The 16,736-nt window shown below is 29.0% G+C and overlaps 2 protein-coding genes across 5 annotated transcripts; one reads left to right on the top strand and one right to left on the bottom strand.

Annotated features, from left to right (window-relative positions):
• The first annotated feature begins 2,730 nt into the window (after positions 1-2,730).
• Positions 2,731-5,209, top strand: LOC130669248 (uncharacterized). The gene is made up of 3 exons (XM_057472008.1): positions 2,731-2,887; positions 2,953-3,044; positions 3,114-5,209. Exons 1-3 carry the CDS (start codon positions 2,873-2,875, stop codon positions 3,229-3,231), a joined length of 225 nt encoding a protein of 74 aa, XP_057327991.1. The 5' UTR covers positions 2,731-2,872; the 3' UTR covers positions 3,232-5,209.
• Positions 5,210-6,213: 1,004 nt separating this feature from the next.
• LOC130669505 (calcium-transporting ATPase type 2C member 1) lies at positions 6,214-16,471 on the bottom strand. 4 transcript variants are annotated; one of them, XM_057472455.1, is made up of 10 exons: positions 16,285-16,471; positions 13,850-14,056; positions 12,874-12,963; positions 12,617-12,714; positions 10,705-12,519; positions 9,707-9,854; positions 9,486-9,581; positions 9,233-9,374; positions 7,453-7,560; positions 6,214-7,150 (listed from the first exon to the last, which is right to left on the bottom strand). In XM_057472455.1, the coding sequence occupies exons 2-10, from the start codon at positions 14,027-14,029 to the stop codon at positions 7,083-7,085; spliced, it is 2,745 nt and encodes a 914-aa protein (XP_057328438.1). In that variant the 5' UTR covers positions 14,030-14,056; positions 16,285-16,471; the 3' UTR covers positions 6,214-7,082. The 4 variants fall into 4 exon arrangements, with proteins under 4 accessions (XP_057328438.1, XP_057328435.1, XP_057328437.1 ...); XM_057472452.1 differs by having other exon boundaries at positions 15,970-16,470; XM_057472454.1 differs by lacking the exon at positions 16,285-16,471 and adding an exon at positions 14,460-14,713 and having other exon boundaries at positions 13,850-14,050.
• Positions 16,472-16,736: the final 265 nt, after the last annotated feature.

Raw genomic sequence — 16,736 nt, 5'->3', positions numbered from 1 at the left:
TATAGTTGTAAAAAATTCCATTTATAAGTCTACTTTTAGCAAAGAAAAATCAGGTTTTGAAACCAAGATTACAAATGAATAAAAAAATGAACATTCCAATAAAAACGTTCTTAGTGTCCGACAAAATAAACGACTCATACATTTAAAAGCAGAAAAGATCAACAGAATAATCGAATCAATATTGGCAATAAGTCAAATTCAGCCTTAGATCAACTGCGAAAAAGAACCACCAATTTCTAATAAATAGTCATTGAAAATGATATCATTATGACATTGGGACAAAACGACGATGGAGTGTAAATTATAAAATATCCTAATAGAAAATTTTCACATGAATGCTGAGAAAAAATATGTCCCATTAACTTAATTTTAGTTCGGACATAATAATGATTTGATTGTCCATTGCAAGATCAACAAACTAAATAATAGATTCCAAAAAATTTATTTAGCAAAGAAATTATACATAGCTCACATATTTGGAATGGAAAGTTATTTCATATTCATAAAGAAATATTTACTTAGAAGTATTAGACAAAATGGATTATATTTAAAATGACACTCTGTCGAATATAACAGTTTTGAAATATGTTTCTTACCAGGGACACTACAGCAGCTGGGCGCGATCTAGTGGCGAGTGCCGAACTACTCCAAAAAATTTTTTCTTGGTTTGTCTCGATGCTAGCCAGCAGCAGTTCGGTGCTGGCCACTAGATCACGCCCAGCCGCCTGTAGTGTTCCTGGTAAGATACATATTTCAGAATTATTATATTCCGAACTTGAAAGCGATTTTGATTTTAATGTCCCTCCGTTATTTGACAGAGGGACAACTGCGCTTTTTGATAGTAATGTAGAATATTCTGTGTTATATTTAGATATTAATGACTTCTTGAATAATTATTCTGGATTTAAAAAATAAAAGGAATATTTCAAATGAAAAAAAAAAGTTTTTCCGTTGTTTCATAATCGATCAAAGTATGATTGTTGTGAAACAATCGCAACATTTATTAGTGACAGAGAGTTAACAGAATTTGTAAATATTTATAATAATGATTTATTGGTAAATTTTGGATGATTTTTCGTATGTAAATATATATAAATATATATATTTTTTGAAATCTCAGTAACTAAAAAATTTTAATTAATTATTTTAATAACACGCGAAAGATGACTGTCAGTTTTCACAAACTTGGATTTTAAACTTTCACTTTTATGTTTTTATATGTATATATATAAAAGTTACCAATATAATATACAGGACTCGGTTATTTATTCACTCGTTTTAAGACTTTTGCTTTGAATTAATCAATATAACTTATAATTTTATTCTGGGTAAACAAAGTGTTTGATTGATATATTAATTAATTAAAGTTACTGGAAATTAAAACTATTCACTCAAGATGAAGTTTAAATATTTTATGGTACTAGGATTTATTATTTTAAAAGTGTCATTGATAAGAGCAACTCTATGGACTTTGATACATGATGCTGTACAAAATAATATTGCAGGAGTCCCAATAGTTCATCAGGTAATTTGTTTGTATTTAAAAAAAAAAATAAAATTTAATATAAATTACAATTTTAAGTTTAAAAAAAAAATAAATTCTTAATTTGAAACTATAATCAAAGTTTTTTTAATTTTACACAGAAATATTAATTTTTTAATTTTTAACAAAAATTTAATTTTTGAATTTGTAATAAAAATCAAAGTTTAAAATTTTAAAGAAAAAAAATAATTTTAAAATTTTTAACGAAAATTTAATTTTTGAATTCGTAATAAAAATCAGAATTTAAAATTTAAAAGAAAAAAAATAATTTTTAAATTTTTAACGAAAATTTAATTTTTGAATTTGTAATAAAAATCAAAGTTTAAAATTTAAAAGAAAAAAAATAATTTTAAAATTTTTAATGAAAATTTAATTTTTGAATTCCTAATAAAAATCAGAATTTAAAAGTAAAAAAAAAAATGATTTTAAAATTTTTAACGAAAATTTAATTTTTGAATTTGTAATAAAAATCAGAATTTAAAATTTTCAAGAAAAATGATCATTTTAAGTTTTGAAATAAAAAAAAATGATGATAATTTGATAAAAATATCAAACTATATCAGCAATAAAAACATTTTCTTATCAACCGACGTTCCATTAAAACTCCGATAACTCAAAAAAATCACAACAGTGACGAAATATCATTCCATTAAAAATATTTTCCTCAATCTCCCGATTAATTCTTATCCCTTCCCACTCTCCCAACTATTTAATCACCCCCGCAATCTCACTACCATAAAATAAATAAACAAACAATTACTAATTAAAATACATAATCCACAGCACACAGAATGGGATTTCCATCCAGACCAAGGCAAAGCTCGCCGCGAACAATACGAATCTCTCAATGGTCCATTGGGTAAAGATTTAATAGAAAGATTAGGCAACGGAATGAATTATTTCTCCGGGCCGTGGGGCAACAAAGTCACCAAAGTAAAACCAGATTTGCGTCACTCCTAATTCATTAAATTATCAAATAAAAAAAAATAAATTGTTGTTTAAATTTTTATTTAAAAATCTAATAAACGTATACTTTAAAATTTATTTAAAATCTTTGTTACAAAGTTCCTTATAATTTATAAAGACACGTCTGTAGATATCGTAATAATAATAAACAGGAAAGTGTACTTTCACCTGTACTGACTTTCGAGCCGTCCCAACTCCGTGCAAGACTTTAGAGTTTAGTCTTTAGTCAGAGACTTGTCGTCATTACGTACCTGTTTCTCTGGATATTTACCGATACCTTCACGGTCATCCAATCAGTGACCACCGAATCGTGACTTGATACTTCACTATTCTCTCAACTTAATTTTAAAAATAAAAACAGCCATGGCCAAATTATTTGTGAGTTTTTTTTATTTTAATTATTACGAGTTTTCAAAAAAAAATATATAAGAATTTTTTTTTAGATCTTTTGCCTTCTGGTATTTATTTGCTTTGTACATGAAAGTATTTCGACTTTGTCGGAGCCTAAGGCCCCTAACTTTCAGTATTTCGAGAGGTAAATTATTTAAATTTATTTTTTAGTTTTTTGGTAATTAATTGGAACTTTTTTTTTTTTTTTAATTAGACCTAAGTATCGGTATCCATATTATGACGAAAATGGCCGTGGAAAATTGTTGTACGGATATGGTGGACCGGAACTTTATCAATATCGTACATACAGTCCGTTAGAAGGCATACATTAATTATTATTATTATTTATTTAATTACTTAATTTTTTTAATTTAATTTAATTAGAGAGGGAATTTGCGGTTTAATTATTTTTAGTTTTGTATGGAAATTTTTTTTCCCTGATTAAAAAACTGAATTCGACCGAATTAAAAATTTTAATTCTGTTATATTCTGTCGAATTCTGCAAAACAGAATTCAGGTGAATTAAAAATTTGAATTTGAATTAAACAAAATAAAAGCGATTTAAAAATTTCAAATTCGTTTTAATTCAGTTTAATTTGGATCCAGAACCACAAATTGGATAATTATTTTTGAATTAATCAGAATTAAACCGAATAGAATTATTTTAATTCGTTTTAATTTGGACAAATTCTGGTTTTCCTGCCGAATTAGACAGAATTCATTTTTAAGTTAGGTACAGAATTAACAGAATTTATCTGAATTAAATAGAATCAAAAATTTTAATTCTGTTATATTCTGGCGAATTTCGCAAAACAGAATTTATCTGAATTGAAAATTTGAATTTGAATTAAACAGAATAAAAGCAATTTAAAAATTTCAAATTGGTTTTAATTCAGTTTAATTCGGATCCAAAACCAGAAATTGGAGAATTATTTTCGAATTAAATCGAATAGAATTATTGAAATTCGTTTTAATTCGGACAAATTCTGGTTTTCCTGCCGAATTAGACAGAATTCATTTTTAAGTTAGGTACAGAATTAACAGAATTTATCTGAATTAAATAGAATTGAAAATTTAATTCGATCGAATTCAGTTGTTTAATCAGCGTTATATTAAAATTTAAGTTGAGAGGAAACTGGATTTTTTTTTAATTTTTAGTTTTGAAAATTGTGAATAAATTTTATAATTTTTGTAAAATGGGAATATTAGAAAATTTTGAGAAATATTTTTTAGAAAATTTAATTCAGTTCAAAAATTTGATTTTTTAAATTAATGGAATAAAAATTTTTTTGTAAAATTGTAAGTGATATTTTATTTGGAATGTAAGTAAAATTTCAAAATTTTTAATTTTTGCCGCCATAATTTTGAATTCAAAAAAATTTTAATAAAATTGTAAGCAATTAAAATGAAGTCTAGTGTAGTCATACCTCAGGATAAAAGAAAAATAAATAAATAATTAAAAAATTGAATGTACTCAATTTTATTTATTTGTTCACAATAAAAAGAGTCAAGGGCACAAATAAAATTTCAATTATTAATTAAATAATTACTAATTAATTAGTTAATTAATCAACATTGTATATCTATATTAGATATATATTTTTTTACGATAAATAATTAGCACCCATTGACTAAATATTTGAAGATTCAAGACTTTAGACAATCGACAGATACGATCACAGTAGCAAATTACCTATAAGTTAGTACTTTTAAGACATTACTTTATACTTATTATTAATATTATTATTATTATTATCATTATTATTTATAATTATAATACAAAATTTATTGTAGAGATTTAAATGACCTATTTATTGCTGTCAATTTAAAACTTAAAACTTAAGCACTACAGCAAAAAAAAATTCAAAAAAACAACAGATTCGATATATATTTTTTGTACAATTCAAAATGCATTAGACGGAATCATTAAACAATAATAAACAATAAACAGTCATAATAAATAATAATCAGTGCTCATTACTTTTTTTTTTTTGGTTTTTTTAATCAAAAGTTTAAGTATAAAAAAATATAAAACAATAAATAACAATAAGATAAATAAATAAATAAATAAAAAACATTAGCAATTGTGCGTTAATATCTACTAGCGTCAAACATCAAAATGCATAAATAATAAACAAGCTTACGAAAGATCTAGATAATTGTTGGTTCAAATTTTTGATGAACGATTTAAATGCAGTGCAATTTTTTTTTTATTTTAGTTAATTTTATTTTATTTTAGTTATTTAAGTGATTAATGGATTGTTGTGTGTAAAGTTGGAGTGTGCGAATAGTATTCGAATTTAATGTTATTATTTTATTCGATATTAGAATCGAATAATTTGAAATTTTAATTAATTCAAATAAGTGTAGATTTTAATTGATTCGAATATTTTGAAATTTGGATTAATTTGAATATTCAGAAATTTTGAATACTTCGAGATTTTAATTGATTCGAATTCTTTAAAATTTTGATTATTTCGAATAATTGTAGATGTCAATTAATTCGAATACTTTGAAATTTTGAGCAATTCGAATAATGGGAGATTTTGAATAATTCGAAAAATTGTAGATTTTAATTGATTCGAATATTTTAAAATTTTGATTAATTCGAATATTCGGAAATTTGGAATAATTCGAATAATTTGAGATTTTAATTGATTCAAATTCTTTGAAATTTTGATTAATTTGAATAATTGTAGATTTCAATTAATTCGATTACTTTGAAATTTTGAGCAATTCGAGTAATTGGAGATTTTGAATAATTCGAATAACCGTAGATTTTAATTGATTCGAATATTTTGAAATTTGAAATAATTCGAATAATTTGAGATTTTAATTGATTCAAATTCTTTGAAATTTTGATTGATTCGAATAAGTGAAAATTTTGAATAATTCGAATAATTGTAGATTTAAATTATTTCGAATATTTTGAAATTTTGATTAATTCGAATATTCGGAAATTTGGAATAATTCGAATAATTTGAGATTTTAATTGTTTCGAATACTTTGAAATTTTAATTAAATCGAATACTTTGATATTGTAATTAATTCGAATATTCGGAAATTTGGAATAATTCGAATAATTTGAGATTTTAATTGTTTCGAATACTTTGAAATTTTAATTAAATCGAATACTTTGATATTGTAATTAATTCGAATATTCGGAAATTTGGAATAACTCGAATAATTGTAGATTTTAATTAATTCGAATACTTCGAAATTTTGAGTAATTCGAATAATTGGTAAATTCAAATAATTCGAATACTTAAACATTTTCATTGGTTCGAATAATTGAAATTTTAACTAATTCGAATAATCAAAAATTTCAATTGATTCAAATAATTTGAAACCGAATAATTCTAATAATTGGAGATTTTAACTAATTCGAATAATTTGAAACTTTGAATAATTCGAACAATTGGAGATTTTCAATAATTCGATTAATTGGAGATTTGAATTATTCGAATAATTTGAAATTTTGATTAATTCGAATAGTTGCAAATTGTGAGTAATCCGAATAATTTGAAATTTCGAATAATTCGAATAATTAAAACTTTGATAACATCGAATTAATTTAAAATCTTGAGTAATTCCTTCAATTATAATTCAAATTCGCATACTTAAGAAACCGACCAATCAAAACTCTCAAAACCATTAGAAAATTAAAGTCACCGAATTAAAATTAAACCTCAATATCAATAAAATCGAACTGTCCGCACACCCCACTGTAAAATGTAAAATCGACACGTGCTTGGATTACATGCTCGATGAAAAAATCTCATTAAATCCATAAATATAAAAAAAAATGAAATGTACGATGAAATGTGTGATTCGATAAAGCGTCATAGTCGATCAATGCTCATGATTAAAACAATTACAGGAATAATAAACAAATAATTATTCCGGAGCACAGTCAACTTACTCATCAACTTGATCAATTTTTCGTATCGATCATTATTAGTATTATTATTATTCATAAGTAAATAATAATCCGGTATCGCGTTGACGGGCGATAAGACTAGACCTTTTCCAGCATGTTATCAATCAAGTATTTGTGTTATCAAAGTTGTTGTTGTTGTTGTTGTGGATGTTGTTGTTGTTGTTATCATTATTATTACAAATATTATATTTATTTACAGAAGTAAATGCTGAAGATCATGCGCGTCATGTGTCCATGCACTCATTACTTTTTCCCACGAACTTTTTTCCCTTTTTTTATTTTCGCAACTGTCGAAATCTTCTTCTTCTCCTCTGTAAATTTTGTATTTTACTCAACAACTTAACAGTAACTCTAACAACACACAATTACAAACGTCTTTACTAATTATTTATTTTACTTTAATTGTTATTTATTCATTAATTTACTTTGACAATTAAGTCAATCGTTCAAGTCGATTGAGATTATCGTCATTTTATTTTTTTTTGTGTAATTACGGATTGTTATTTATCAAGTTAATTGTTTATTATTGTATTTGAATTTACTCCGCGCGAGTATCAATTTAATTTTTCCTCGCCGGATGACAAACGTCATACAAAATCGCAGTCGGACTTACGGTAATTCCATCCTGATGATCGTCTTCGCTCCCACTGACGCTCCAGTAATTTTTTTAGTTCACTTATTATGAACACGCTGGATGTTAATGCCGTTAAAAATACTAAGTCTGTAACAGAGGTTGGGAAATTAATTATTGGTATCATTAATTGTCACTTTAAATGGCAGTTAATTAATTTTTTTTAATTGCGCGCATGCAACTCGTGAAGTAATTAATTTTTTTGAACTGTGAATCTTTTTTATTTCGCGGGTAAATTTTTTAGGAAGAACTAAAATAGTTGGGAATTATTCAGTTTTTTGGGTCGAAGGTAAAAAATTCAATTTTTAGGGAGGGGCAAAATGGACTCGGTAAAAAAATCGTAGACTTTTTTAGTTTCGAATTTTTTTTAAGACTCCGAAATTATTTGATGTCAATTTGACGCTGGTATAAAATTTTGAATGTGAGGTAAAATGAGCAGCTGTAAAAAAAATTTTGGAAATTAGGAAATTTTATTTTTTTGAGGGCAGGGGTAAAATGGATCCGCTAAAAAAAATCTCAGGATTTAGTTTCTATTTTTTTTTAAACTCCGAAATTATATGGTGTCAATTTGACGCTGATATAAAATTTTGAATGTGAGGTAAAATGAGTTGCTGTAAAAAAAATTTTGGAAATTAGGAAATTTTATTTTTTTGAGGGCAGAGGCAAGATGGGTCTGCTATAAAATAATCTCAGAATTTTGAGTTTCTATTTTTTTTAAACTCCGAAATTGTTTGGTGTCAATTTGACGCTGATATAAAATTTTGAATGTGAGGTAAAATGAGCAGCTGTAAACAAATTTTGGAAATTAGGAAATTTTATTTTTTTGAGGGCAGAGGCAAAATGAACTTGCTAAAAAAAATCTCAGGATTTAGTTTCTAATTTTTTTTAAACTCCGAAATTATATGGTGTCAATTTGACGCTGATATAAAATTTTGAATGTGGGGTAAAATGAGCAGTTGTAAAAAAATTTTGGAAATTAGGAAATTTCATTTTTTTGAGAGGAAGGGGAAAATGGATCCACTAAAAAAATCTCAGGATTTAGTTTCTAATTTTTTTGAATCCCCAAAATTATTGGATGTCAATTTGATTCAGTGATAAAAAATTTTGAATGTGGGGCAATATGGGCTGCTGCGAAAAATTAAAATGATCGATTTTTTTATCAATTTTAGTCGCAGAGCAGATCGTTAATAAAATTGTGACTCGAAATTAAAAAAATAATTTTTACTGGGGGTAAAATGAACCACTTCAGCAAAAATCTCCAAAATTACTAAATTAAATTCTTTTTTTGCCAGATTTTTTGTATCATAAATTAAACCCGCATGTTCTCGAGTTCATACTCAATAAATTACAATAAAATATTCATGATCCCTAAATATGATAAAGAAATTAAAGCAAATACTGAAATATCAATAATGACTTCTTATCTTAAAAAAACCAATTCATTTAAACATCGAGTAATTTATTTTAATTCAATTACTAAAATAAAAACCAGCTGATTTAAGATTCATAAATTTTTTGCCCAAAGTTTTTCTTCTGCTCTTTACAAAAAAAAATAAAAAAAATATCCCCTCCCTTACCCGTGAGTTAATTATTTTAAATCATACGATACTGACAAGTGTTCAGCTTAAAAAAAAAATATTTTTTCAAATGCAGAAAATTAGAAACTCGAGTTATCACGAGCACCAGCAAGAAAAAATAATTAAATCGCTATTTATACCCGCCATTAATTATTAAAAAAAAAATAAATATCCAGATCAATTACCTTTAGCTGTAAGTGCTTCAGTTTGAAACACTTTTTGCAGCGGCGGAAAGTAAATAACAAGCATTTGTCCCACAACAGACAAAGTTACAGCAATTAGGAACATTCTATTGCTCAGTAGCCCGATGCTGAATATCGACTTTGTCTAAAAAAAAAAACAATCAGTTAAATATCAATAAATATCAAACTAATTGTTGTTTGAAATGTCACCGGGTCATAAAATAAAAGTTTAATGGAGTAATTAAATATAATTTACTTGTGATCGGCAGCTTAGCGCATTGAACATGTCGAAGAACACAAAACACGTGAATGTCATCGTGGTGTCTCGGGCGGTAATTCCATTGGAGGTCATCTGTAAGGACAAACGGATAAAAATAAGTACTCTAATTAGAGCGAAGATAAAATATATTATTATAAAAAATCTAGTTACATTATAAAATATATAAATATATATGAAAAAAAATATGAAAGCGTTACCTCGCGATTATACACCCAAAGAGTTCCCAGAATAATAATAGCCGCTGATAATAATACGTTTATAATTAGACTCCGTGTAATCATCGGCTCCTTAGTATCTCTGGGCTTTTGTCTCAGGACGTCTTTGTCTACTGGTTCAACTCCCAGACTGATGAACAAACAAATTAAAAAATTAGTAAATTGATTGATAATTCATCACCTTAAGGGCATTCTCAGACACTGCCCGGCTTCCCCACTTTTTAAAAATTTTATATGACCTTGAGCTGTCATCAGAAAATTTTTAAAAAATTAAAGCGATAGATTTTTTAAATTATTTACAGTTGACATCAATTAGGAGTAAAACGAAATTTGGTAAAAAATTTGACATCCAAAATTGTAATGTTGGCATAAAGATTTTTATGAAAATTTTCAAAATTTCATTTAATTCCTAATTGATGTCAACTGTAAATAATTTTTTTGGTACTGAAGTTGACGTCTAATAACTTTTGGATTTTTTTTTAAACAATAAATTAATAAAAAAAAAAATATTTGAAAAAATTGCACCTGTGGTTTTTTTAATTTTCTACATGTGCATTTTTTTAGTTTTTGTTTTTTTGTAGTCAATTCATTGAAAAAAAAATCCAAAAATTACTACTTGGCTGCTAACTTCAGGATCATAATTTTTTATGATACTGAAGTTGGCCGACGTTCAATAATTTTTGGATTTTTTTTTAAACAATAAATTAATAAAAAAAAAATATTTTAAAAAATTGCACCTATAGTTTATTAAATTTTCTACATGTACATATTTTTTTTTTAATTTTTTTTTTTTAATTAAGTCGTTCAAACAAAAATTCAAAAATTTTTAACTGTCTGCTAACTTCAGGATCATAATTTTTTTTCAAAATCTGTCTCTGCGAATCAAATTTTTTTTTTTTTTTAAAGTGAGGGCATTGTCTGAGGCCTTGACAATAAATGGCAGTAAGAAAAAAAAAATGTTGAATAAATTTAAAAAATACCTTTGAGCAGGTGGCCCGTCCATGATGATATTGATCCAGAGAATCTGCATGGCATTGAGAGGATTCGGAATACTCATCATTGTGGCCAGGGCTATGAGAGCCAGAGCGGAGATGCTGGTACTCAGTTGGAACCTCACAAAATTTCTGATATTATAAAAAATTCCCTTTCCCTCTTCAATCGCGGAAATAATCGTTTTGAAGTCATCGTCGACTAGAATCATATCGGCGGCTTCTTTGCACACATCGGTACCATTTTTCCCCATGGCGATACCGATATCCGCTTTTTTCAGAGCGACTCCGTCATTGACGCCGTCACCGGTCATGCCGACGATGTTCCCGTTTCTCTGCAGCGCCTTGACGATGCTGAGCTTGTGCTTGGGGGTGACGCGATAGAACACACTGACGTTGTCAATTATTTCCTGAAGCTCGTCTTCAGTCATCGTGTCGATTTTGTCACCGGAAACCAACCGCATGTGCATCGTGTCCAGCCCAATCATATTCGCGATCGCGCCCGCGGTTTCTTTTGCGTCTCCAGTGACCATTTTAACTTTGACCCCGCTGTTGAACAGCAGAGAAATCGCCTCGCGAACTCCCTCGCGCGGAGGATCGCAGATCCCGATCAGTCCCACGTAGACAAGATCCTGGAGCGATGACCCTCTGGCGAGTCCCAGTACTCTGAGACCCTGCTGTCCTATTTCGTAAGCCTCTGTCGCGAATTCTTTTTCTTTTTTCTGGTTCAGTTGGTACAGTTGTCCATTTGCCGAGTACTTGGTACACTGGGCAAGAATTTTTTCAATCGCTCCCTTGGCAAAAAAAATTTCCTCACGATCTTCAGTGTACTTCGGCGCGCACTTAACAGCCATCATTTTTTGCTCCGATGAAAATGGATACTCCTGAAGCCTCAAGTATTTTTCAGCGACCCCATACATCCCGTACTTCATCGCAGCAGCGGCCAACGCACCTTCAGTCGGCTGTCCTAGAAGCGTGTCGTTCTGTATGATCGCGTTGTTACAAACACTGCCGACCTCAAGAAGATTTGTGACTGCGGAACGGGCGAGATCCATGTTGTCGCACTTCCTGATCCTCACTTCTCCCTGGTCATTGTACCCGGTGCCAGTTATGTCTGCGATGTATCCCTCCGGGGTGATCATTATCGTGGCAGTCATTTCGTTCTTGGTAATGGTTCCGGTTTTGTCGGAACAAATTACGTTTACGCACCCGAGAGTTTCAACGGTAGGGAGTTTCTTTACGATGGCATTGCGCTTGGCCATTCTCATGACTCCCAGGGCCAGAGTTACTGTGACGACAATCGGAAGCCCTTCTGGAATAGCCGCTACCGCGAGAGAGACTCCGATTGTGAGCATCTCCAAGAGCGCGCGGTTCTGGAACCAACCGAGCAGCATTATCACCCCGATTATACAGAAGCTGTAGAAGGACAACTGGGTGCCGAGAATGTCCATGCTGCGCTGAAGAGGAGTTTTGGGCGCTTCCTCGGCCTGCATCATCGCGAAGACTTCTCCGAACTCGGACTTCTCTCCGGTGTTTATTACGATTCCTTTGCCATTTCCGCAGCGCACTAGTGTTCCCATGAACGCGATGTTGCGCTTTGACGTGTGGCCGTTGCTCTTCAGCAGCGGAGCCGTCGACTTTTGCGACGGCTCCGTCTCTCCAGTGAAACTGGACTCGTCAATCGCCAGGTCTATCGCTTCGAATATTCTAATGTCGGCGGGAACTCGGTCGCCGATATTCAAAAAAACGATATCGCCGGGAACTAAATTGCGGGCGAGGAAACTTTCCACTCGACCTTCGCGCAAACTAAAATATTATCAATTAGTCAGTAAATTTAATTTTTAATTAATTAATTAATTAATTGATAAGACTATTGATTTGGTTTAAATTTTAAATTTCTTACCAATGACATGTTGGCGGCACCAATTTATTCAACTCCTCCAATGATTTTTCCGAGCGGTATTCTTGAACGAATGCCACCGTAACGACAATTATTATCGCCTGTAAAGTAATTATTTAATCATTCGATAATTAAACTCGGAATTTTTTTACTCGTAAAAATAATTATTTTCAATTTAATGATAAACAAGTAGTAGAGTAGTAATTAGTGGATGTAAAATACTAGTATTGATAAGTAATTAAAAATAATAGACAACTTACTACTGTGATACTGACGGCATCGTCGAATTGTTTCATACAAACGCTCACTAGTGCCGAGCCCAATAGCAAAAGAATCAAAGGATTTTTGAACTGAAATAATTTTAAAAATTTTAAAATTACCGCCGTTTTTAAATTTGGCTCTCCCTCATTTTAAATCAGAAGTGCCGTCTCCGACGGAAAATATCTCGTGAAAAAATACATCTATGAGCAAGACAAGGATGCAAATATATTTTTGCATTGAGATATCAGTGACTGAGATATTTCCTGATATTTTTTTACTGAGATGTAAAGAGGGATCGCCTTTAAAAAATGATACTCAAAGCTGACGTCTAATTTTTCGATTTTTTTAAAACGTTATAAAAAAAAAGAAAATTTCAAAAAATGCGCCTATAGTTTTTTAATTTTCTACATGCGCATATTTTAGTTTTTTTTTTATTGATTAGTTAAAAAATTCAAAAATTGTTACACTGTAAAAAATCACCGGGATAAGTCCAAACGGTGTAGGTGTTAAAATCGACGGTGTTAAATTTCAACACCGGGTGTGAAAATAACGCCGCCACCGGTGTAAATATTTTGCACCGGTTACCCCGATTTAACACCGTTATTTTTAACACCGGTGAATTACTCCTCCTACACCGGTGTAATTTTATTTTAACACCGGGCGGAGTTAAAATGAGTAAATTTTTAACACCGCTCTTTTTACAGTGTAGTTGCCCACTAACTTTAGGATCATTTAAAAAATATGATCCTGAAGATAGCAGACATTTAAAAATTTTTGAATTTTTGTTTTTCAACAAATCAATTGCAAAAAAATAAAATAAAAATATGCACATGTAGAAAATTTAAAAAACTAGAGGTGCAATTTTTTCAAATATTTTTTCTTTTATGGTTTATCGTCTAAAAAAAAATCCAAAAATTATTAGACGCCTGCTAACTTCAGTATCGAAGAAATTTGAATTAAAATTTAAAAAACTACTTGTTCGATATATTTCTTCCACGTGGGATCATCTTCCTTGACAGTGAGCTCATTGTATCCATATCTCTGTCTCCTCGCATCGGCTTCCTGCCACCAGAGACCAGTTCTAGGGTCGACCTGGAACTTTGCCGCGACTTCCTCGGCTCCGAGACTCGCGGCTTCTGCGGTAGTGAGCCACATCTCCGCATTAACACTGTCCTCCTGCAACTTCATTTTTAAAATTTTAAAACTTCAGTCAAATAATTTCAAACCCTCACAATCATCATCATCATCATCATCATTATTATTATTATTATTATTATTGTTATTATTATTATCATTTAAAACACCTGTACTAATTCATTAATAAACTGATAACAGATAATATTTTTATTTGCTTAAGCTGCGCTGGTTTTTTTTTAAATTTAAATAAAATATTATATTTTTTACCAGCTTTAAAAATATACATACATATTCTAAAAATATATTTCTCAAACATATGACTTGCAAACAAACAAATATATATTTTCCGAGCAATAAACTGTCAGCAAATTTATTTTAATAACTTAAATTATTAAATTGACGTACAGTAAATAATAATAATTGGTAACAATAAAATGAAAGGTCTAACCTCAAAACCGCGTTATTAGACGAAAAGATTCCATTGATTTTACAGTAAACATTAAGTAAATATATTTTTTAATCTTTTTCGTTGATATTGATTGATTTTTTTTATTTTATTTAGTGGATTCACAATAACGTGGGGGCTTTTTATTGGTCACAAGGGTTAACGTTGTTGATACGTATATTGTGTGCGAGTTAATAATGCAGACAGCGTGTAGATATGACATGTAATGTATGCACATACGGGACGATAATAATAACAAGACGACGTGGCCTCAGTTTTTACGGCCCGCGAACTGTCAAAACTTTGACAGCTTTTGAATTTTTTAGGGATTTCAAAATACGCGCCCTTTTTTAAATAAATTATTTTTATAAAAAGTACAAGTACTTAAAATTAATTTATGCAAATTATTATATAAAATTTTATTTGCTCTGATTTGTTTTGATTTTTTAATTGCTGCAGTTAATTTAAATATTTTTACAAACTTCGTTAATTAGTAAATAAAGTTTTTAATTTAAAAAAACATTTTTGCGAGCGGTGTTTAATAAAATAATAAGACCTGGTCGTCGATGGAACTGTCAAAACTTTGACAACTTTAAAATTTTTAAATACGCGCCCTTTTATTTAAATTTAAATAATGAGTATTCAAAAAATGGATGTAAATTATTTTTAATAATTTTATTTATTTTTTAATTAAAAAAAAAAACATTTTTACCAGCATTATTTAATGAAATAATAAGACCAGTTGACAGCCCGCGAACTGTCAAAACTTTGACAGCTTTTAAATTTTAAAATACGCGCCCTTTTATTTAAATTTAAATAATAAGGTATTCAAAAAAATGGATGTAAGTTATTTTTAAAAATTTTATTTATTTTTTAATTTAAAAAAAAAATTTTACCAGCAATATTTAATAAAATAATAAGACCAGTTGACAGCCCGCGAACTGTCAAAACTTTGACAGTTTTTTAATTTTAAAATACGCGCCTTTTTATTTAAATAATTTTAATAATTTAATTTACTCATTAATTGAATATACACATTTATTAAAATTAATTTTTATACTATCCCAGTTTTTTTTTTTAATTTAAATGAACTTAAAAACTCAAATTAATTTCTCTAAATAAAATTACGTAATTTTAATTTTTTAAAACGAGTAATTTAATTGGCGCCATTAAATAAATAATTTAATAAATAAAAATAATAATAAAAAAAAGCTTCAATGGATTATACGTTGTACTTTCTAGAACTAGCCACGTAAGTGTACAGGGTGACTAGGTCGATCAATAAGCTTCGTATCCCCAACAATAATTTTTTTTTTTTTCAAATAAATTCATATAAAAAAATTACTGTTTCAAAAAAAAAAAAAAAAACAAACATTAATTTAAATAAATTAAAATCGTTACTGTCTCACCCATCACTACTTCAAAAAAAAAAAAAAAAAATTAGGCCACAAGTTAAATCCATAACTTGTAAAACAAACACCGATTAAAATAAAAATTAAAAGTAAATACTTACCTCGTCGTAACCCATTGTAAATTATGTCAAGTAATTAAAAATATTAATTTTAGTATGTAGTTAATTAATTAATTGAAGATTATTAAAGTCTCGTAAAATTTAACAAACGTCATTTTATTTTTATCATTAAATTTAACCGATGCTGATATGGTGATTAGTAATTAATTAATTAATAAATTAATTGTAAGAGCACTGCACTGCACTGAGTGATGTTCACTAATGATCAGGTGAACGAGGTACGAGTACTAGTGGCAGCGGTCGTGATCGCGCTCGTGATTGCGCTCGTGGAAGAGGTAGAGGTAAAAGAAGCTTTACCTTGTACTGGAGGAGAGACGTTGTAGTGGTTGTAGTTATAGGTAATGCTTTTTATTCCATGGGAAATATAAAACAACCTGTACCTGAGTACCTGAATACCTCAGTACCTCAATTTATGATAGCGACTAACTGATATGATGTTACTTTGGTAGCAAATGTTGCCGTGTGGGCTGACTTTATGTTACTGTGGCTGTCGTTGCAATCGATTCTGCTGGACAGGTAATTATTTACCTAATACTCTTCTTAATGACTATCTGGGCTATTATTTATCATATATATTATCTAATAATGACTAGTGTATGTATATATCGATGTCTATACTGGGATCTATTTCAAATTATTTTTCGCGCGGGAATTTTTGATTTTGAATTCAGTTCGTGATTTGAAAATTTGTGGTAAAAAAATGTGTATTTAGAATTTTGATTTTGTACAAATAATAAAAATTTAAAGGT

The sequence above is a fragment of the Microplitis mediator genome, chromosome 6 (genome assembly GCF_029852145.1).
Source record: "Microplitis mediator isolate UGA2020A chromosome 6, iyMicMedi2.1, whole genome shotgun sequence".
NCBI lineage: Eukaryota > Metazoa > Arthropoda > Insecta > Hymenoptera > Braconidae > Microplitis > Microplitis mediator.
This window is presented reverse-complemented; position numbering and strand designations above follow the sequence as displayed.